General features: G+C 49.2%; 1 protein-coding gene and 1 long non-coding RNA gene across 2 annotated transcripts in view; both read left to right on the forward strand.

The window, feature by feature from the left end:
• LASP1 (LIM and SH3 protein 1) overlaps window positions 1-16,315 on the forward strand; it is a 36,792-nt gene extending 20,477 nt beyond the window's left edge. The window contains exons 4-7 of the mRNA XM_090290997.1: window positions 2,759-2,866; window positions 12,135-12,285; window positions 12,687-12,790; window positions 15,134-16,315. Of these exons, the coding sequence (XP_090147123.1) occupies window positions 2,759-2,866; window positions 12,135-12,285; window positions 12,687-12,790; window positions 15,134-15,307 (537 nt within the window). The 3' untranslated portion in view covers window positions 15,308-16,315. The remainder of the gene's footprint in view (window positions 1-2,758; window positions 2,867-12,134; window positions 12,286-12,686; window positions 12,791-15,133) is intronic.
• Window positions 16,316-20,568: 4,253 nt separating this feature from the next.
• LOC149998364 (uncharacterized) lies at window positions 20,569-22,322 on the forward strand. Its single transcript, XR_016514236.1, has 2 exons — window positions 20,569-20,927; window positions 21,499-22,322. It is a non-coding gene; the product is annotated as an uncharacterized LOC149998364 (long non-coding RNA).
• The last annotated feature ends 1,035 nt before the right edge of the window (window positions 22,323-23,357 follow it).

Below are 23,357 nucleotides of genomic sequence, written 5' to 3' on the forward strand. Positions count from 1 at the left end.
ATTGTGCTGCCTGTTTGTTTGGAAATTTTGTGTCTACATTCAATTCATTCATCATTTACTCAACAGTTATTTATTTTATCTGTTTGCTGGGCTAAGGGATGAACAAGATAGATCCTGGGAGAATATTTAGTAAATCTACATATAAAAAGTAGAGTTTCATAGGTGGTGATTGTTTGGGCTTGAGGAGACTCAAGCAGCTGTCCTGGCTCTGCGCTGGGAGTTTCCAGGTTGGGAGGCCCAGGTGCCGCCCAGGCACGGGCTCATCCAGCCACAGCACTGAGTTGCATTCCTGACCCTACCAACAACTGGGCTCAGTGACCTTGGACAGGTCCTTTCTCTCCTCAGAGACCCTTGTCACATCCTGGCAAGCCATCCAAGATGAGGGTGAACACTCCTGCTTGGGTGATGAGGAGCCCTTATGGAGGGACTCCAGGCAGGGCCCTCCCCATACTCCTGGCTCCCCGTTTTTTACCTGTCACCCACTCCAGCACCAAATATCCTCTCAGAGAATCTTCCCCACCTTGATCTTCCCTAGTTAAGGGCTGTAGGTGCTTAAAGATGGTCACAACATCCAGAGCTGGGAGGGCTTTTAGAGATCAGCTAGTTAGCCCTTCTTGGAGGGGGGGACCCAGAGAGAGAGATTGACCTGCCTAGGAACACACAGCAAAGTGGCCCTGTCTTTTCTCACCCCAGACTCCACCCCAGCCCCACCCTCTATGGACCCTCTGTGCCAGAAATAAATGAATTATCTTTCCCCAGCAAAGACAGAGGCGGTTCCTAAGCCTGGGAACTGGCTGATGTCATCACAGTGTTGCCACGGCAATTATTCCCCTGGATTAGGGTCCTGACCCTTGCCAGGCCAGGAAGTAGAGGAAGGAATGGGGGACAGGCATTTGTTTAGGACGTTAACAAAGTACGTGGTGAGCCCTGCTGCATGCTCCACGATGCTTTGGCTGCTGCAGATCGACTGTCTGCAGTCTGCACCATTGACTGGAAGGGGTGATATTATTATCCCTGTTTTACAGATTTGTAAGCTAAGGCCCAAGAGGTTAAGTCATTTGCTCAAGGTCACTTAGCAAGTGGGAGACCGAGCCTGTGTTAATACCAGCTCTCTCTGGCATTTGGCTGTGCTTGGGGATAGGAAGCCCCCTCCCCATGATTCCTATGACAGCCCTTTTACCAGAAAGGAAACTGAGGCCAGAGGCTTTGGATTTGGGGCTTCTGTATCTGGAGTTACATTTTTCTGACTCTTAAGTGCCTTATCTGCCCTGATGCCCCCTTCTTAGAGGGTTTCCCCTCCTCATCCCAACACTGAGAGTCACCATGCTGGCTTAGGCCTCCCTGGATGGGCTGGTGCTGGGCAGCTCTGGGCCCTTGGGGTGGGCTGGTACCTTTATCCACTGGGTTAACTTCCCGTTTGATGGGAACTAGCACATCCAGGCCTTTATTTTTATTCTGGATAAAAACAAAGGAGTTCCTGGAACCTTTTAGGAAGAAGCCCACGGATGGATGAGCTGGGGGCTCCAGGGGACAAACTAGGACTCCTGACTCCTGGGAGGTATCAGAGGAACTGACAGGTGTGGCCATCGCTGCATACATGTGTGTTGTCAGTGGGGTCATCATGCAGCTTGGCACTGTGACCAGATGATTCCATGCCTGGGCTTGTGATCCTGGAAACTCCCGAGGTCCCAGGCCTCATGTCCTGGGCTGACCTGCTTCCAGGATAGTGCAGCCCCTATGGAGGAAATCCAGGCAGCTGGTGGGGTTTAGGACAGCTGGCTGCCGAGGCGGACAGTGAAGTCTCTGGAAGCCAGGCAGTAGTTCTCTGTCCCATGGGCATTTACAGCTTCCATTCTGTTCTTTAAATCCCTTGGGGGAGAACAAGATAACCCTCATATTTCAGTTCCTTGAATGTTTGGAAAGTCCTTTCTGCTGTCTGACTTGAGTCCCTCAATTAGAGGATCCATGGCATTCTCAGAAGAGGAAAGCAGTAGTGGGGTGGTGGGGTTCTTCCCTAGAGCTTGGAACCCCGTTCTGAAGTACCGTCCATTGTCCCAAACCAGCGTTGTCCTCTCCTGTGGTGTTGACCTCAGAAGCTGACCTAGCAGGCTCCAGGAAGCCGCGAGGGCCTGTCAAAGGCTCATTGACTGAGTCTTTGAGTGGCTGTCTCCCCGCCCTCCTTTGTGGGCACCAGCTTTGTCCCTTGGCACAGCCCTCACTTAGCTGAACACTTAAAAACTGCCCTGGGCTCTTGGCGGGCAGGGCCCATCTGGCTAGGGTGAGGGCTGGGGCAGACTTTGAAATTCTGGAACGAGCCTTCTTCCTAAGCTTTCTGGCAGGATGGGTTGGTGGTGAAGGGTCGGGAGTCAGGCAGACGAAGCTTTGCATCTTGGTGGCTCTGGACATTTGCTGCTAAGCTGTGTGACCTTGGGCATGGGACTATGCATCTGTGTGGCTCAATTTCCATATGTAAAATGGACTTAATAATAGTATATGGGAAGATTTAAATGGAATAGTTCATGTAAAGCACTTGGCACTCAGAATGCACTGAATACATATTAATGGATTATCATTATTTAATACTTTTTGGGTAAGGCTTCTGTTTTGAGTTGGGGGGTGGTGAGGCTGGCTGTCACTGCGGGGGAGTTCTGGTCAGGATCTCCCTCCTGGCTGGTTGCTGCCTCAGGAAGGCCATAGGCCAGGGCCCTCTCTGCTTCCCTGGCTTGACTCTAGTTCCTCTCCCCTCTGGGTCCTCCAGGTGCGCTACAAGGAGGAGTTTGAGAAGAACAAGGGGAAAGGCTTCAGTGTGGTGGCAGACACGCCTGAACTCCAGAGAATCAAGAAGACCCAGGACCAGATCAGTAACGTAAGCTCCTCTGCCCCTATGGTACCACACCGACCCGCTACCCTTCCCCGTTGTCCCCTCCCTGCCAGTCTGGCAGGTATGAATAAGGCCCCTGGGTGGGCCTGACAGCTGCTTGAGCAAAGCGAAGGGAAGAGTGTGGGGTTCCCAGATATTCTTTTCTGTGTACCCTAGACTCTTCTTTTGCCACCCTCTGCCCACATAGTATTTCCACCTTCAAAGGACTGTACTTTGGGGAGGGGTTTAGGGAGGGTGTATGTGCTCAATGACTCCCCACCACTCTTTGAAATTTTATGGTTTTTTTCCTTGCTATGGTGGGTGTTAGGGTCCAGGCTAGCTGTTTTGTCTGAGCACAAAGGTCAGAACTTCAAAACGGTGGCAGGGACGAGGGGGGCCACCCTCCTCCTTGTCTGCCTTTGGGTGCTGACATTGCAGTCATTTCCGCCCTCCCTCAGCTTCCTCCCCCACCTTGGCTTGTTCTTCCTTCCTGTGTAAAAACCCCAGCCAGCTTTGCCTGCGGGCCCTGTAGTCTCCTGGGCCCAGGACGGTCAGCAGTGTCTGGCTGCTGCCAGGCTGGGCGTGGAGAGTGGGTGGTAGACCCCCAGGACCCCTGGGACCTGCGGCCAGGGAACAGACCTCAGTTTCCTGCTTGGCTGAGCCATAGACCTGCAGCCTGTGTCACTCTGGGCTTGTGGGGAGGCTGCCTCTCGGGCTTTGGGCATGTGGGGGTGGGGCACCGCTGTGAGCCACTGTACGGAATATGAATATGGGCTGCAGACTGGTGCATGGGTGTTGGGGCACAGGGCTGCAGAAAATGCCCAGGCCGCTGGGCCAGAAGATTCTACACATGAAGCACGTATCACTCTGGGCTGAGGGACTAGAGATAGAGGTTGCAGAGGATCTGGATTTCGAGGTGGCCCAACCAGCATCCACCCCTGTGCTTTCCATCCCCCTACTTCACTCCCCATTCCTCTACCCAGCCTCCTTGTCAGGACCCTCTTAGAGGTTGGCTGGGTTGTGCTTAGAGTGAGCTCCAATAATGGCTCAGGTAGTTTCAGAAGCCAGGGTCCCAGCCCCGAGGACCAGCCATGCTCAAGACCGTGGCTTTCAAAGTTTGACTGCAACCTGCCCTTGACATACATTGTACATTGTGACTGCCCCCGCTTCACCCCCCGCTTCTGCAAACAGGCCTGCTTATTTATGTAGAGAGAAAACAGACTTATAACTTTCATGAAAATATCCTTACTACTGGAGGGCATTCATATATTTTCTTTCATTGTATGAAGTTGCTGGTTGCAGACTTCACTGAATGGGTTTCACTACTAGGTTGTTGACCTGACCTTTGAAATTCAAGGCGTGGGGAAATAGAGGGCTTCCCTGGGGTTAAGAGGGTGTTCCTCTGAGGGCTCTAATCCCCCGCCCTCCTCCACTCCCTTCTTTACAAGTCAGGGCCTGGCCAAAGGTAAAGAGGAAAAGAAGGTCTGTATCTTAGAGTTCCCCAGGGAAAAACTGGAGGGAGGGGGAAGCCTAAGGTAGTGTGGAAAAGCCAGACTGGCTCACAAAGCTGGAATCTTGACTCTTCAGCCTCTTTGGCTTTTCATTGTGAAGACTCTTGTCTTTTATCATTGACCTTGCTCCCTATCTAATAACCCTAATACCTTCTCTCAGTGCTTCCAATCTGTGGGTTTGATCCCCTGGGGTGTGTGAGGGGGCTGATTAAAAGCAAGTTCAATCATTCCTGTCTCCCTTTCTGGAAGGTTTCCAGAATACTCTACACCCAGACTATGGCACCTGTTCTTCCCTCCCCCATCCACCAGTTATTGGAGGTATTACTGTCTGAGGAGTGCTGGTAACCGAACTCACTGTGGCCAAGACATTCACACCTAAGGAGATAACCATCTTATCATTAACCACAGGGCTGCAATTAGCTGATTGTCCTGTGCTCTGAGGTGGGGGAGATGAATTACCTGACCTCCTTCTGCTTTTGCAGCTTTAGCTGCGACCTGTGAGGTGTGACCACAGAGTTGGAAGACTCTTGGTTTCAGTGAATGCAATTAGAGTCTGTCAGATGTGGGCCTCCCACCAACTGTACTAGACTCGTTGGAGCAGGTTTATTGAAAATGCAGGCTCCCAGATCTCCTCCCTAGGTTGCCTGAATCAGCATCTCTGGGAGTGGGGCTCAGGAACCAACATTTAAACAGATTCCTTGGGTTACTTTGGTACTCACTGACTCCTGAGAACCGTCACTTAAGAGTTTGAAAAAGCTATGACGAGTCCTAAGTCAGAGGGAGCGGGGCCTGGCTGCATCCCACAACTCTAAGCGAACTTAAACCATGTTTAGAGCCACACCTTTTGTTTTGTGTCCAAAATAGTATTCCTATATATATGGCTTGTCCCTCAGTGGCTAGATCAGCACCCAATGACTCCCAGCTGTTTCCAGAGGTCAGACTATTTTTCAAAGAGATGATTTGCCTCCCTGGAGGACTATGCTACAGACTAGAGGGTTTATCGGTGAGTGCATTTTAAAAATAGGTGTCTGGTCTCCTGAGGTGGTGTTTAAATGCTTTGGCTACATGTGGTCTGTCATCCTTCCCGCTGAAAGGCAAGACGGTGATGTGGGAAGAGCCAGTGAGAGCAGAACCCCAGCTGCCATCATTTAGGGCCTCGCCAGGCCCTGCCTTAAAAAGTGGTTGCAAGGAAAACGTCAAGTGCTTGGCATTTGATAAATATTGTCTGTTATTATTACTTTAGAGGTAGCCCTATTTGCTCTCTACATTGTGGCTAAGGGGCATGGAGTCAAGTTTGTCTGAAAAGTTGGGCCATGGTCTAGGATGGAAAATGTGTGGAAAAATTTGAGGCAGGATACTAGTAAGTTATATATCTGGTGAGTAATTGTGTCTTCATTAAAGTCATCTAAAGGGTTGAGAGGCCAGAGCTGCGTGCCATGGGGTAAAATTTATCCTTTCAGAATCCTGGCCATTGGCCATGAGCTCAAATGGCTATATGGACGGGGAACTTGAATTGCTCAGGCCGCTTTGTGGGAACCACTGCCTTCAAGTAGAGAAGCTATGCTTTCATTTACCTACATAGTTACTTATATACTGATTTTCTTTATATAATTTTATGTCTTTTAACTTTTTTTTTCTTTGAAATATAACACCCAGTGACCCATACAGTAAACCCTCTGTGTGTACTCACCATGCAAATCAAGAAACAGAACATTACTGTACCCATGTAAAAAGAGTTTTCAGATACATCTCAGGTGGTGAGCATCTACCCTATATTTTACTTATTTATGAGGAACCACCTGGAGGATATGACAGGCAGAGGTGATGCCTAGTCAGGAAAAGGAAGTGCTGGATACAACTGGATACAGACCTGGTTAATGTCCTACAGGATCATAAAACCATAAACTTCAGAGATATCTTTGTTACAGGCAGAAATCCTTTGCATTTTGATTAGATAAAAATAATTAGCAGCTTATATTCCTTGGGTTAGCTTCAGTCTTCAGAGCCTGGGCCTTATCAGTAGAAAAGAGCAAAGTCAAAAAAATTCCAGCCCCAGAGTCAAATGGCCTGAAGGCAGGCTTGTTGTAGAATAGCTTAATTTTTCAAAGTGTGTGCTAGTCTTTGTAATTTTAATATGTAATCATGCATTTCTAAACGTTATGGTGTTTTAACTGATTTTGTTCATACAGCATGTATTCTTTTGTACCTCGCTTCTTTAGGGCAACATCGCGTTTAAAGATTCATCTACATGTAGTTTCTTCTTTTTCGTTATTAGATCGCATTCTATTTCAGGCTTATACCACATTTTACTGATTCTGGTGTTGATGGATCCTTGGATTGTTTTTATGCACTATGTACATCCTCATGGCAAGACGCTCCCTGGCTTTCCCAGCATGCTCCCCGGGCCTCTCCCAGCATGCTCCCCTGCCCTTTCCCAGAATGCTCCCTGGTCCTCTCTGAGCATGCTCCCCTATTCTCTCCCAGCATGCTCCCTAAGCTTTTCCCAGCATGCTTCCCTGCCCTCTCCCAGCACACTCCCCAGGTCTTTCCCAGCTTGCTTCTCTACCCTCTCCCAGCATGCTCCCCTGTTCTCTCCTGAAATAAAATGAAATAAATAAAGGGAGGGAGGAAAAAATAAAAGGAAGGAAGGAGAGAGCCATTCTCATTCATAGTTCCTAGTGTTAGCATGGAGTGCAGTTGCTGTGTCTTAGAGCGGATGTTCCTTCAACCTTACCAGATAATTAACTGTTTTCCAAGCAGCTGTACTGATTTACTCTCAGCAGTGATGAGGGTTCCCATTGATCTGCATCCTTAGACTTGTTTGTCTTAATCATTTTCATTGTATATAGTGGTATCTCATTATGGTTTTAACTTCGCATTTCTCCGATTACTAATGAGATTGAGCACAGACTTCCATTTGTTTTAAGAACAAAATATTGTTAGTTTCTGTGGTGATTGAGAACTAAGGATCTGATGTTAGAACTGGATTCTGACCCACCTTTTTACCATCTCTTGAGCCTTGGGGATGATACTATACATTTTTCTTGGATGGAGAAAAGGAACTGAATAAAGCATATAAGGGCACCAAATAGGCCTTCAACAAATAGGAGACGTTATAAAAATAGACCCTGGCTAATGAGTTGATTGTTCCATTCAAAGCCTGATGTTCTCTTGTTAGCTATGATACAGAATCATGTGAGAGCAATGTGTGGAGTCAGACCTTTGTTTTTTTACCACCACCAGGAGAGCAGGGGGACTTAGGAAAAAGAGAACATCAGGTAGCAGGGAAAGTGTATTTTCTTTAGTTTTAGAGTGGACCCTCAGTTAGTCATCCTGCAGTCTTGGCTAGCAGGGGCCTGGATGAGTGGGCGTGGTCCTTCGGCCTGGCCCCCTCAACCACATTCATTTGGATGTCATGACACAGTTGGAGTGTGATGTCCTTCCGTGGGGGGGGGCCCAGGATGGTTCTTTAGCTAGGGCTCTGCTGACATTTCCAGACTTACAGTGACCTCCATTTGGGCTCTTAGAAGATCAGCACTTTGATGAGCTTGGAGCAGGGATGAGCCAGGCCCTTGGAGTCTGGAAAATATTTCTTTCCCTTTCAGATGTGCTAGCACCCTTTAATGTGCCCATTTGCTTCTCAAACTACTACGTCAGTCAGCAAATTAACAACACAGTTTCCTCCTTTGCTGGGGAGGAAGGGAAGGGAAGTTGAGAATACTGTGCTGACCTCTTAGCCAGGTGCCCCCAGGCAGAAGGGAGCTGCAGCCTCACTCTTCCCAGCCCACCACCTCCTCTGTGCCGCCTCTCCTGCGTTCACATGCCTGGTGTCCTCTCAAAGTTAGGGCAACCTTATGATCATCATCTCTTTTGAGAGTGAGAGGGTGCTATTCGTATTTATTCCAGAATAGGGGACATGAACCAGGACCAGGGGCAGACGTGTGGGCATGTGGTCACCCTGCTCCACACTTGTCCTCAGGAAGGGCCTGTCCAGCTGTAGCTTTGTCCTTATGTCACCAGCCTCAGCCCTTACTGAGTAATGAAAGATCTGTCTCAGGAAGTCATTTAACTTCTGAGCCTCGTTGTCCTATTCTGTAAAGTGGGAACTAAGGTAGACCTGACTGATTTATTCCTTAGGGTGATTGTCACTCAGGCCAAGGGAGATAATGTGCGAAGAGCCTTTGTGAACATATGAGCAAATGTGAAGGTTATTAATAACCACAATAACAGGTGGTACATGCATCAGTCAGGAGAGGGTTCTTTCATGTTCAGGCTGCCACCATGTCACCCACCTGGGTCAGCTGGCTCTAATTTTATAAATATTTGTCCATGTATAGTGTATTTTTTTAAAAAAAGATTTTATTTATTTCTAGAGAAGGGGGAAGGGAGAGAGAGAGGGACAGAAACATCAATGCGTGGTTGCCTCTCATGCACCCCCAACTGGGGACCTGGCCCACAACCCAGGCATGTGTCCTGACTGGGAATCGAACCTGCGACCTTTGGTTTGTAGGCCAGCGCTCAGTCCACAAAGCTACACCAGCCAGGGCCATATAGTGTCTTTTTAAGGAGCAAGATTGAGTTCACTAGCCACTTGTGAAACATACACATTAGTACTTGCTTTCAGCTCTAGAGTTTCATTAGGTTCCTAGAGCTGCTTGAGAGCCTTAGGACCACCTGGGAGCAGATGGTACCATAGTACCATTCACAGATGAGGAAACTGAAGCCCAGAGGAGACAGGACTCTCCCAAGGTCACACAAATTAGTGAAGGGCCCATGATCTTTCAGGGATGAGATAGAGGGACGCTATAGCCTGTGATAAAGGATTGAGTCTGCAGGATACTGATAGGGGATAGCACCAGGCCTTGGCTCATACAAGGAGCTGGGACCAGACTTACACTCTTCCCCAGGGATCTCTGTTACTCCTCTACTAATGTAGATAGTCACACTCAGAAAAGAGGTCTAGTGCCCAGGGTAGCTGGGCCCCCAGCATCAGGGATACCTGTCCCCCAGTCCACCTCCTGGCCCATGCAGTCCTCTCTCCACCTCCACATAGGCACTTTCCCTCTCTGGTCACTGGCTCCAGGTCCAGCCTCCTTTCATTAACAGAAAGTAAACACAGAAAGTGGACCTTCCTCGCTCCTAGGACAAAAGTCAGAAGGGCAGTTGCCTTATGAGTCTAGAGGCCTCAGGAAGGGTGAACCCTCTTCATGTCCCCCTGACTCATTGCTGGGTAGGGATCACTGAGGGAGTCGGGCTGGGGGAGACTCACCTTTTTCCCTTATCTGAGAATTTCACCCTTGGGCACTCTTCTGAGAGGGAGTTCAGAGATCTGATGAGTTTTCAGTCTGGCCAGGGCTGGCTCTGTCCCCTCAGTAACAGGCTCGGTCTATTATTTTACCATCTCAGTGTGGGTCCCCGCTTGGGCAGAAAGGGAGGGGGCAGGAAGAGGAGAGGGCTGGTCCTGACCCAAACACCTAATTGAAGCGCTCTGTGCCTCCAGACTGGACCCATCCTGGGCTTTGCTGCTGCCACCTTCTCTTCCAAGCCCAGGCTATAGTGCGTAACCATCATTTGAGCCAGCAGAGGGATGCAGGTGTGCCCAATGGGCTATACCCACAGACCTTTGACTCAGTTACTAATGTGTAAGCCCTGCCTGGCCAAGTGTTAACTCTTGTCCTCCCTGCAAAGCTTATGCCAAGGACAGGGAGAGAAGGCAGCTGAGAAGGTGGGAGTGGATGGCCAAAGAGGCCTACCCCAGGCTGGACAGCTCATCAGGCATTGGTCAAGGTTCCAGGGCACAGGGTCACTGCTTCCTTCTGCTCCAGGACAGAGAGCAGGCTTTGTCCCCTTCCTTGCCTATCCCTCTTCCCCCACCCCATTTTCCACTGGGAAAATCACAGGGCAGGATGCTGGTGAAGAGGAAGTGAGAACCAGCTTCTGACGTGGCTTGAGGCATGGAGAGAATTCAGGCCTGGGCCTGCCTGGGACAGGACCAATTTTCATCAGTGTCCTGCTTTCTGAGTGTCCTCTGGGGGTGAGGGGGAGTTATTCTGTCACTCTCTGTCCCACTTCCTCCCCTACACCCAGGCCAGCCCAGCCCAGCCCTCCCAGAACACTGAAACCACGGGCCTGAGTACCTCCCCTCGCTTGCTTTCCTCCCTCCCCACCAGTCTTCTCTCTGAAAAGCTAACAGACCCGGGTCTATAAGGTGGGTAGGGGCAACATGCCACTGGGGTGCAGGGAGAAAACCTTAGAACTCCTGACATGGTTCTTTCTCATCTTATACTATTTTTTATTTGTATTTTTTGTGTAAGTTTTACGATATACTTTCAATATTTGTAAAGTGATACTTGTATGCAATTCATAAAATAGACATAATTTGGGAGGACTGTGCTAACACATTTTACATGTTGCAGTCCAAGTATTTGGGCAAGCGGGGGTCAGCAAACTTTCTGTAAAGGGCCAGAGAGTAAATATTTTAGGCTTAGTGGGCCACTTGGCTTTGATCGCAGCTGCTCAGCTCTGCAGTGGTAACAGCATGAAAGCAGCCACAGATAATAGGGAAACAGATGGGTGTGGCTGTATTCCAATAAAACTTTACTTCTAGACACTGAAGTGTGGATGTCATAGAAAGTGCATGTGTCACAAAATATTCTTCTTGGACCCCCCCACACCCCCAACATTTAAAAAACGAAGTAATCATTCTTACTCACGGACCCTGAGCAAATTGGCTGTGGGTCCTTGGACCAGTTTGCCGACCTCTGCTCTAGATCACTGGTTCTCATACTTCGTCCTGCTTCTGGCTCACCTGGGAGCTTTTAAAAATGCATAGTCCAGAACCCCAGCCCTGATTTTGTATATTCCATGGAAGGCCCTGGAACCTGCTTTCTAACAAGCAGCTCAGGAAGGGTGGAAGCAGATCATCTCAAGAGCAGATTTTTAAAAACGCAGCTCTAGACGGTTTCCAGGGTCTTGGCATGTTCAGTTCAAGCCAGTTCTTGCTGAGTGCTGGGGCGTGTGATTTCTCCAGGCCTCTTATTGCCCATTTTTGGAATCTGACTGGAGGGGAAATCCATCTCCAAGAGAGCATCCAGCCTGACATTTCTTGTCCCCAAAGGCTGTGGTCCTCAGCAGATCATTCTTGGGCTCTGGTGTCCTCTGCTCATGCCTACAAGAGACAGAATCACCTACTGATTAAGGGCACAGGCTCTGGAATTTGCACATTCTTGGACAACTCACCTTGCCTATCAGTGCCTTAGTTTCCTTCTTTTCTGTTAGGGAGGGGACAGTAATATACCCACTCATAGGTGCTGACCGATCAAATGAGCCACGGTATGGAACACCGAGCACAGTGCCTGGCACCTAGTGGGTGCTCAATAAACAGAGTTGCTGTTCTTGCTGCCCTTGACCAGAGTGGAAGCAGGGCAGCCCCCAGTCCCTGTCACAGGCACATGAAAATGACTACTCATATTTGTCTGGTACTGGAGTTTACATGGACCTTTTTTATTCGTCATCGCATTGCGTCTTCCTGCTACACCTGGAGTAGACACCGATGTCCCATTTTATAGAGGTGGAAACTGAGGCCTGGCAAGGTTACATAGCTTGTCCAAGGACACACAACTGGTACACTCCCACAAGAACCTGGCTTTTTCTGCCCGGGGCCTTCTGGGAGTCTCTCCCATCCCAGGATCTTCAGTGACAATGGGAGGGAGCTTAGGTTGGTTTTCTGTGGGTCCTTTACCCAGTGCTTTCTGCCCCTTCAGATAAAATACCACGAAGAGTTTGAAAAGAGCCGCATGGGCCCTGGTGGGGGTGAGGGCATAGAGCCTGAGCGCCGAGATTCCCAGGACAGCAGCAGCTACCGGAGACCCCAAGAGCCGCAGCAGCCTCACCACATCCCGACCAGCGCCCCACGTGAGCATGAGGCCTGTGGGGGTAGACGACCTGAGGCCAGGCCAGCTACAGGATGGGGGGAAGCCTCATTCACACACACACACACACACACCACCCCCCCACCCCTGATCAGGTCCCATCCCCACCCCTCACCAAGGTCATGAGCATGGAGACTGGGCCTGTGCTGGGCTCCCTCTGTGATGGGGTTGTGGGGGTGGGAGGGACAACACACAGCCTCTGCTGTAGAATATACAACACTTGCAAGTGTGCACACACAGACAGCATCTTGGAGAAGTGGGGGTTGAGCAGGGCTGTGGCAGGTGGAAATACAAGATACAGGCTTTGGGGAGGAAGGGACGGGGCCCTGGAAGGGGCTGTGTTGGCAAGATGGTTCCTGAGCGCTGTCTCCTCCCATCTTCCAGTTTACCAGCCGCCCCAGCAGCAGCAGGTGACCCCATCCTATGGTGGCTACAAGGAACCCGCAGCCCCAGTCTCCATACAGCGCAGCGCCCCAGGCGGGGGCGGGGTGAGTAGCTCCGGTCAAAGAGTGGAAGTAGAGGTCAAAGGCCCAGCGCAGCCAGAAATTGGCCAGCCTAGGGAAGAATCTAAGTCATAGATTTTTCTTAGAAACCCCACCTAGTAGGCCTGGCATTCCCTGACCTTTGACCCAAGTTCCTTTGTCATCTGCTGATGATAGGGATCTCAGCCTCTAGGGCAGGGCCGTGGGGCCCTGTGTTCCAGCTCCATCACCCTCCCCACACATGCACACCCAGATTTTCTTAGTCCAGTTATCTCGGAAAAGACAAAGTACCTTTCTGCTTGGGGCTTCCCAGACCTGGGCTCTGCTCCCTATTCTTTGTGACCACCCCACATGGGCTTTAGATCTCAGCTTGCCTCTGCCTCTGAGGGGCCTCCCAAACCTCTCCTGTCAAGTGGGTCTCTCCTGACACTTCTGTCACGCTGTCAGTGATGTCCTTTAGAGCACTCTCTGCAACTAAAAACAGTTCTGTTTATTACCTTCTATGTCCCCCTCTGGACTTGAAACTCTGGGCGGACAGGGCATTGTCCTTTTGGTTCACTGACTAAGCCAGGCACAGAGTGGACACTTGTCAGCTTTGCTGAGTAAGTGAACGAGCAAGTTAGGAAGTGAGGCGTTCTTACCAGTCCTTAGAGCTGAAGTTTCCAGTCTGTCAGTCCTGCCACTCACAGGTGTGGCTGAGCCGCCCCTTGGAGGTTCTGGCTGAGTTCAGCTCCTCTGTGCTGGGTGTCTGGAAATTCAGAGTAGCTCATGTAAGAGCAGGAGGGACAATACTTAGAGAATTAAAGTAGCCAATCCTTTACATACTAAGCATGTCCTAGACAGGAGAGATTTTACTCTGAATAAAAGACCATCTTCTTCCCCTCTTGGAGCTCACATTCTAGTCTGAAAGGAAAACAAGGAAGCAATTAGTAGATATACAACGGAAGGTCAGATAGTGGCATGTGCTATGAAGAAAGAGACAGTAGCATAAGGGGGGAGAGAGCAGCAAAGTCCTCAATAAAGTGAAGGAGTGAGTGGTGCAAGGAGTTTAACAAGTGCAAAGGCCCTGAGGCAGGAATATGCTAGAGAAGTTCAAGGACCAGCAGGAAGGCTATGGGGACTAGAGAAGGGAAGAGGGTAGGAGAGGAGGTCAGACCTTGTAAGTACTTACAGGCCGCAGGAAGGCCTTTGTGACTGGTGAGCCATGCAGAGTGAGGAGTTTGACCTGTGTTTGTAAAAAGTCGCTCTAGCCACTGTTGAGAAGAGGTAGTAGAGAGTTGAGGGTGGAAGCAGGGAGATGAGTTAGGAGGCTCTTGTAGAATACAGGCATAGATGGTGGCTTCTCAGCCCAAAAGATGGAGCCAGACTTGATGATAAGAGAACTCTTATCCCATAGACTTGGGGGCGAATGGCATAAGTTTTTGTTGCTTGAGGGGAAAAGTTTAAAATTTAGTGCTAAAGAGGATGGGGGACCTTTGAAGGATTTAAAGCCAGGGAGTAACATGATCAAGTTTGCCTTTTGGAAAGTCCCTCTGAAATCACAATAGTTGAACAGTTAGAGAGGGCAAACCAAAGACTGGAAACAGGCCTGACCCAGGGTCCTGGCAGTGGCACGTAGCAGTGGATACAGGAGGTTCCTGAGGGGCTCAACCAGCTCCGGACTAGTCGGCACTTGGGCCTCACAGCCAGTCCCATGCAGATCCCAGGGAACTGGCCTGGGGAACACAAAGGTTGAGCTGACTCCCCAGAGATCATTCAACATCAAGGGCAGTAAGATGAGAGTATGTTAGAATCTTGGCCACCTCCAAGACCACAGTTGGAAGTCATGTGCTTTTACTGGACATATCCGAGAGCTCAAGCATAAGACTTTGGCTGAGGTTGCACGGTGGAAATCTATCACGTCACCTGGAGATTTTTTTCCCAAGAATAGGTCTTTGTCCTGAACTTGGGAGTGAAGCCAGACTTATCACAGCTTCAAAAAAAAAAGAAAAAAAAAAAAAAAGAAACAGTGGTGCCTATCATACAGATAATAGTGTACAAGGCATATCATATTGTGAAACTAACTGGCATTGTGTCCATGGGACGTTACTGCATTCCTGTTTCAAGAAGTGGAGCAGGGCTGTTGTAACCTCAGTCCCTGTCTTGTGCCTGCCTTAGTAGATATCAACTAATTGGATGCTCAGAAAGTAAGACAGAGAGGTAAGAAAATTCAAGGCAGAGCCCAGCCCTTCCCTGCCTCCCAGCTCTGGCTCACTGCTCACCCAGGCTCTCCCTAGGGTCCCAGACAGGAAGGAAGGCTGGGGCCCGGGGGCGCTGGGCCCTGGGCTGACTGTTCCCTCACCCCTGCAGAAGCGGTACCGCGCCGTCTATGACTACAGCGCCGCTGACGAGGACGAGGTCTCCTTCCAGGATGGGGACACCATCGTCAACGTGCAGCAGATTGATGATGGCTGGATGTACGGGACCGTGGAGCGCACCGGTGACACAGGGATGCTGCCGGCCAACTACGTGGAGGCCATCTGAGCCCGCCGGCCCGCCCCGCCCCGCCCCCCTTCAGTGCATTCCACGGCACCGCATCGTCGCGGGCGTGGCCTGTCCACTCTTCAGTGTCTCTTGTGTTTTTAAGTCTGCGACAGCTTCTTTCTTCCCACCCTCCTCCAGCTTCTTTTGCCAACTGAAGCCTTGTTCTGCCACTTTCGCGGGCTCCTTCCTCTGGCAGGCTTTCCCCTTGACCAATGTCTTGGTCGTCTCTCTGGATGGAACAGGTGTGGACCTTCCTGGGGGAGGCCAAGCAAGACCCATGGGGGCTGCCCTGGAATGGGAGACCCATTGGCTCCTGGGCCTCTGCCTTCTCTCTTTTTGGGCCCCCTCCGACCCTCCCGCCAACCTCCTCACACACCCAAACATTCCAGGGCTGGGGTGAGCCCCAAACCCCCAGGCCTCCCAGGGGAGAGGCTCCATACATTCCCAGGATTGGGGCCCCACTGCCCTTCCCCTGGGGTGGGACGGGTGGGGGACTGCCACTGTGTAGGCACCAGTGAGAGGGCTTTGCTTCTCAAAGATGGGGCTGTGGGCCCTCTGAGAGGCCCCCTCGCCGCCCTCTCCCCTTTTCAAAGACAACAGAGGAAGGTAAAGTTCCCGCTTGGGGCTCATGTATCCTCACAGGGCTCCTCCTCACACTGTGATCTTGTTCTCCTGTGGCTAGGAGCTCTCCAGGACAGACGGCCTGGGTCAGGTTCCGGCCTTGCTTACTTTTAGGGACAGCTGCAGGGAGGAAGGGAACAGGGTGTTCTCTCGTAGCCCTTTTCTTCCTCACTACCCCCAACCTCCAGGGGCCCCGGCTTGCCTCCTTGGCTGGACGCTGCAGTCCTGAAAGGGGGCAAGGAAGCCTCAGGCCTCTTGGCCTTGGAGGCTCAGCCCCCTGAGGTTGGGGCTGGGTGGGCCACTCCTCACGGGAAGGTGTCCTCCCTGTGACCTCCCCTACCTGACTCGTCCCCCAGTGGACCGGAACTGTGCCAAGCCACAGGATCCTCCGTGTCTCCAGGACTTAGTACGTGGGGGAAGAAGCGTGAGTGTCTGTAGGTGTGAGCTAGTGTGAGTGAGCAAAGGGGCAGGGTGCGGGCTTATGTTAGGGTGCACTGAACTGTTTTCCCTGCTGTTTTCCTCAAAACCCACAGTGAGGAGGGAGGGGAGGTCCTAGGGAGAGAAGTTCCTTATGTTTTCTTTGGGATGAAAATTCCTCCTTCCATCCCCAAATGGAGGAAGCCCACCTACCCCTCTTGCAGTGTGTGCTGGGCAGAAGTAAGAGGGTGATTGGAGATTAGTGGGGGCTCATATAGCCTGCTGGGATGGGGGTGAGGGGGATGGCATTGAGGCTCCAGGCATATTTCCATCTCCTATCTCTGTGTCCCGTGCTGCAGAGTAGGGGCCAGAGGACCCTGTGTTACCCACACTGTGGGTGCCTTACTCTGGGGGCTCTCCCTTAACTTACCTAAAGCCCCCTTGAGGTGTTGGGAGAGGGTCCCAGGCCTACAAAACTGGAAGCACAGACCCTGGGATGAGGAAGGGAAAGATGGTGCTATCTCCAAGTCCCTTCTGTCCCCTGCTGGTGGCTGTGACAACCCTTACCTGGCTTTATTAATCTCTGGGCGTCCTCGTCACCCTCCGGCTCTCCCTCTCCCGTCTTCACCCCAAGTCCACTCAGGCCCCGTAGGTAGTGGACCTCTGCATTCTCATACCCTGCAGTGGCCACAGGCACAGTCAAGTCCTCGCTGCTTGTGCGTTAAGTGGGGAATATTTACCTCAAATCAGAGAGCTGAGGAAATGGCAGGGGAGGGGGGGCAGGAACCCCGTCCTGACCAATAACCCCTTCTGCTCGGCTCCAGCCAGCTGAGGCCAGAGAGATGGTCTCATATTGGGCATTTTGGGGGATGAGGGAACAATATTGGAATCCTTGGGAGAGGCTTTGGTCTGTCCTGTTTCCTCTTGATCTCAAAGCACAACAGGGATTGTGGCACCAAAGGTCAGAGACACATCCTGTTGGAGGACCTGCGGTGGGGTGGGTGGGAAGAAGGCCTCAAGGAGCAAGAAATAGCATCTTCACTCAGCTTCATTTTCTTTCCAAAACAAGGCAGGCTAGCCACTGGAATCTTGCTGCCGGCCCTCTGCTCCTCCCATCCTAAAAATAGGGGACCTTTTCTTATACACCCCAGAGGAGGGACTGTCACACTGGTGCTGAGGGGCCCAGGGCTGCAGGAAGTCCTTGTTCCTTTCCAGAACCATCCATCCCTAGAAGAGCACAGAACCTGGGGGCTGGGCTGAGGCCCAGGTCTTCTCTTACAGCTCACAGAAGTTTTTTTAGCCCATATCCCAAGAAAGATACATCAAAACTAGAATGTGACTATAATGTTAGTGGACCAATAATAAAACGCAAGAAGCTCAATAGTGAGAAAGTGAATTCTCTCCACACTGCTTCCTGTTTTCTTCCTCATGTCCCTCTAGGGAAAACTACTGCTTAATTTCTGCCTTTTTCCCCCTTTACATAAGCACTTTGGGGCCCCCCTTTTTTTAATAGCTGGAAAATACCACCCACAAACCTGTATTTAAAAAGAAACAAATGACCATGTGAAATTTGCCTCTGTCCAAACATTTCATCTGTGTGTGTGAAGCCATCATTCATCTTTTTATATGGGGTGGTTGTCTCTTCTTGGTCTGTTTGGTCCCCTCCCTTGTGGGCTTGCGTTTGGGATCAGATCCTTCTGGCCTGTTAGAATTCTGAACATTTGACTTGGACCACAAGTGAATCTGGTGACTCAAATAAAAGTATAATTTTTACCTGTGGACTTTGTTTTCTCTCTGGCTCTGATGTGCAGCTGTATGTGTGTGTTCCATCTGTTTTGGGGTGATGGCCTGTCATCCCCCCCGTCCCCCCCAGCAGCCCTTCCATCCTTTGGGGAGAGAGACCAGTTTGGAAGCTGTCAGCCTTGAGTGGCAATTTGCCTTGGCACTTACATCCTCCTCGTGGAGTGGTCCCCACCCACCTGCTCCTGCTGACTGACTTGGTGACAGATTCTCTTACTGTCTCCCCACTGGCCAGGGCACTCACAGGGCAGGAAATGGGTCTAATTCATTTTAAACCCCCAGTGCTTGCCCAGGGCCAGGGGCAGAGCTGCTCAACAAATAGTTGTTGAATTAATAAATGAGCTCAGCAGGTGGGCAGTTTTAGCTTTATGCCTGCACATAGTAGGAACTTGGCACATACTCGAGGAATGAAATGATGGAGAGAGTGGGATAAGACAGGGATGAAGCTGTCTGTTAGGTGGTCTGACAACCCAAAGCTGTTGTATTCATGATGCCTTATGAATGTGATCTTTAACACGTTTTTTATTTGATCTTATTAGCCCTGTGAGAGAACTAACTTCCGCAATGTCCAGGTTCCAGATAGGGTTCACTGAAGCCCAGAAAGGCGGTGGTTTGGTGGAAGTCACACAGCTGGACTGGAGCTCCAGGAATGGAGGTCTTAGGACCCCCTTGTGATGCTCATGGCCTCATGCTACCTTGCTAGGGTGGGCTGTGTACCCACGTCTCATTTTATTATCTCCTGTGCTATGTTCTTTGCTGCAGGTGCCATGGGTCTAACCTCTGACTAGAAGACCAGGTGGCCTCCTCCCTTTGTCGGGTTGGGAGGGGGCAGTAGTAGAGAAGGAATCCAGACCCTTCCGCCCTGGCTCGGTGCCACCAGTCAGTCTGGCTGTTCTGTGGAGAGGAACGTTTCCCACTTGGGGTGCAGAATGAAGGCATTCCCTAGCTTCCAGCTAACAGCAGGGTGGAGAGGAAAAGGGCTTCCCCGTACTGAGCCTGAATTGAGCTTTTCTAATCAAGGGAATGATAATAATCAGGAGGATGACAGGCTGTGTGTGTCAGCAGGGCTGAGCAGTGTGGAGTCAGAGGCAGCACTCACTCGGTGGGATAATTAAAGACAATACTGACACCTGCTTCTCCTCCGAACGAGCTGGCTGCCTAATATTTTCCCACTAGAAGGGAATGAGTCGGCAAATCTTGCCTCCTGTGGGCCTGCCCCCTTTTTGTGTGGGAGCTGCAGCCCCCTCTCCCCAGGAGGCTCCATTCACTTGAGCTATTTGAGGGCACAGTCTACTTGGGAGGGGATCAGCACTCTGCCTCCTGGGGATGGGCCAATGGGAGGAGTTTCTAGACCCCCTTCTATTAGCATGAGAAGCCGGGATACTAATTCTTCACCCTAGACCCTTCGAAAGAATTATTTTGGGATGGAGCCATAGATCCTAGGCCTCAGAGATGTCACAGGAACTAAGACATAAAAAGGAATAAAAGCAACACAATTCATAACTGAGTACCCACTACCCAGCTTAAGAAGATAAAATGTCAATTTTTTCTTTTCCCCTCAGAAGAAGCCACTTGAATTTGCGTTTCTAGACACTTACCACACAGGGATAGGCCTGCAAATTCTTTGGTGCCCTCTCTGCATGTAACACCATGGGAGCCCTCTAAGGAGGATACAAAAGAGAACAAGAATGTGGGTAATGACCAGAGAGACAAGAAATAGAGAAGGAGGGGAGGCCTCTGGTGCTCACACTGTAAATGGAGTGATCTGAGCAAAAATGCCTCCCAACGTGAGCAGTGCAAGTAGGGCTGAGGGGCACTTCAGACTAAGAAGGAGGGCCAGTCTGGGCAAGAGAGAACAAGATGGATTCTGGAGTGTGCAAGCCTAGTTTTGAATCTTGGTCTCTGCCATTTCCAGTGAAACATCAGGCAAGTTCCTGACCATCTCTGAGCCTTATCTATGAAAGACGTGTAGGAAGGTTAAAATTACACCACGTGCAATAGCTGGTACAGTCTAGAAATCCTGTGTTAGCTCCATCCCAGAGATGCCAGCCAAGGCTCACATGGGACCTTTGTCCCTGTCTCTCCATAACAGGACCCTTACAACTTTCTAATGGCCCACCCAGTTCCCAACCATTATTTTTCTGAGCTAATTTGCTGGGGGTGTGCGAGAAGAAAAGGAAGATTCATTCCTAAGGGATCTGGATAGAGATCAGATTTCCTAAGTCCATATCATGCAGACTCCACTTAGATACAAAGGGGTGGGATTGGGTTCCTGGGGAGAAATTGAGCCTCTTCAATTCTGCCTGGTCTCAGTGAGCAGTTCCTTGGTTACCTGCTTCCAGGCTTTATCATTGGTTGGCTGTGGTATGTTGGTGGAGGGGGGCGGGCGGGGGAAGGAGGGAAGTAAGCTGTTGATGGAGCTGCAGCATCCCTTAGTCTCCCCCTTCGAAGGGGGAGGGGGGAAACGAGGGCTGAGCAGCGGAAGAAGGAGGGAGGGAGACATTTCTCTCCACTGACTGCAACCTCCGTGCTCACAGCTCACGTTTCCCTGGAATCCAGAGGCCTCCTCGGCCAAGGACTCCATAATGCTGGATATTTTCATCCTGATGTTCTTTGCTATCATAGGCCTGGTCATTCTCTCCTACATTATCTATCTGCTCTAGTGGCCTGCAGCCGCGGCGGGAGGCCGCAGAACAGCTCAGGGGCGAAGGATGAAGCTGACTGGCCGAGCATCCTGCTTGCTGACGCACCGGTGGATTTTCGCTTCTGGCCATTATTTCGGGTATTGATTCAAAAACAAAATTAAAAGAGATCTTGTTTTTCTAATTTTTTTTCTCAGATGCATTGATGTAGCATTTCTCAGACCACTCTGAAAGGAATAAGAAATGCCAACTTTTTCTTTGCGACCTAATTTAAAATGATTTTTTAAAAATGAAACCCATAATGTGAAGGCGTTTTAGGTAGAATGGGCTGGGAGTGGTGTGCGTGGGGGGAGGGACTATAATTTTGTACTTTTTTTCTTCAAGTTGCTCAAACTCCAAGTTGTCCATTCTCTCCGGGTAAGTTAAGGTAAAACACATCATTACATGCCGACAGAGTGGTTTACAATTATGCTTACAGAATTGCATTACTTAGTGACTCATTCTCACTTGAGGATGGGATAGGAAATGAAATTTACTTGGGAGTGGGGTTTTGGGGGAGCTGTCTATTCTTTCGCAACTGTGGGATTTCACAGAAAGGAGAGAGAAACTCCTGTTGCCTTTCTCAGTCCCCAGAGACTAAGACCAGGAGTAGGAACCTAGACCTTTGCTGCCATTCCCATCTGAGCCTTGTTGTTTTTGGGTTTCCCACAGCTCCTGGTCTCCAGTCCAACAAGATGCCTCATAGCAACAGCGGCAGTCCTGCCTTCCAGCAGACCTCTTCCAGAGCTTTCCGGATACGGTTAACCCCTGTCAAGCAATGGGCTTTTTCAGCTCAGATGCTGAGGCACTGGGCTGGGACATCAGAAATTCATGGGCATGGCTGGCAGGTGCTGTGTCCGTTTGAGCTATAAAGGGTGTTGAGAAAGAACACGGAGCGGAAATGTAGACTCTTTAAAATTATTATGGAGAACTTCTCAAGATTCATGTTGCTAGCCTTTCCTTAAGTCTTTCCTTTCCCTCACACGAAGGTGTTTCTTTGAGCACGTTGTTTCTCTTCACGTAGCCACTTCATCTCTCTGTCTTTATAGATTGCACAATCTGGGGTTATGTGGTTTCCCTTGTTTTCGTCTCCAGCCAGAGGAATTTGTCATTTGAGTTTTTAAGATTTGTTTTTTCCACTCCCTACCACTTGTGCTCCAGCTTCTCATTTAAAGAGAGAAAACAGTTATATAGGCCTCATTCTTTGTGCCTGCTGAATTATAAATTACTGAAACAAGATGGCTATACCTATCTTGTTACTTGGGAAAAACTCTCTCACCCCCAAAATAAATATTTTTAAAATTGTCGAATGCTCCCTTTTATGGAAAAAAACACTCTCTACATATTTTATGTCCAATTAAGGTTGAAGAAACCATATATTTGGGGGTCCAGTGGAGACTTGAGCCCCAAATCTGTAGTATCTATTCCTTTGAAAAATCCATCATAATTGTTCTACAATTGATCTTTTAGCTTAAAAATAAACAAGATGAACTTAAGTTTTTATTCATAACATTGTGTTCAATTTCCATGGTTTAAAAAGAAATAAAACTGAGGTAGTGTAATACAATGTCATAAATAAAATGAAAACTTGCATTTTAGAATTCTGGCCAATAAAAGACACTATTTTAGAAACTTGGTCTAAGCAACAAATTATATGACCTTTAATATGTTATGGAACCTTTCAGGGCTTCATTTTATTCTGGCAAATGGAAGGGATGGACTAGAAAATTTTTAACGTCTTTTTACATTTTAAAATTCTACAATTCTAGGATGTGTTATCTTAGAAACAACATCTTTGAGAACAGAAATTCCATCGAAAAATAACTCTTAATAGTTACCTGTAGTCCACTTTTCTGCTCTCTCCAAATGATATTTTAGGATAAAAACTCAACTGCAAAACTCTTTTTTGGCACATTGTAAGGAGAAAATGACTATTTACCCCAAACATATATCACTGATACTTCGCCTAAGCTGTTAAGGGAATAATAACTATAGTACTACATAATGGTATGTAATAAAAACAGGTAATCTGACAGATACGCTAATTAAAAAAGCATGGCTCTAAACATTAATACATTCAGGGATATCTTATCTGTGGAGTCCTTGACATGACATTTCCCAGTAAAATATTCCTCTGACTCTGGCTTAGCTTTGTGTTGCAAACTAAAATTTCCTTCAAGTCAAGATAGCAGCTCTATGTCCTTACCTAGGTAATTAGGGCAAGCGTCAGTATTTTGAAGGGATCCAAGTAAGACAGTCTCTAATCAAGCTTTCTCTGAAGTCTATGAGTTCAAAGGTCTTCAGTCTGTATCCATACAAAGTTGAAACGCCAAATCAATTCAGTGAAAACAATCAGCCAATTTCAATCATACACCAGTGATATATATCACTGGCACTGGGCACAATAAAAGGACAAATTACCCATATTTTTAGTTACTTGTGAAATAATTATATTTTGGAAGAAATTTTATGACTTTGTGCCTATATCCATGCTATATAACATGCCAGTTTATAACTGCGTTTTACAGTGT

This window comes from Furipterus horrens, unplaced genomic scaffold, assembly GCF_987537825.1.
Source record: "Furipterus horrens unplaced genomic scaffold, mFurHor1.1.pri manual_scaffold_11, whole genome shotgun sequence".
Lineage (NCBI taxonomy): Eukaryota > Metazoa > Chordata > Mammalia > Chiroptera > Furipteridae > Furipterus > Furipterus horrens.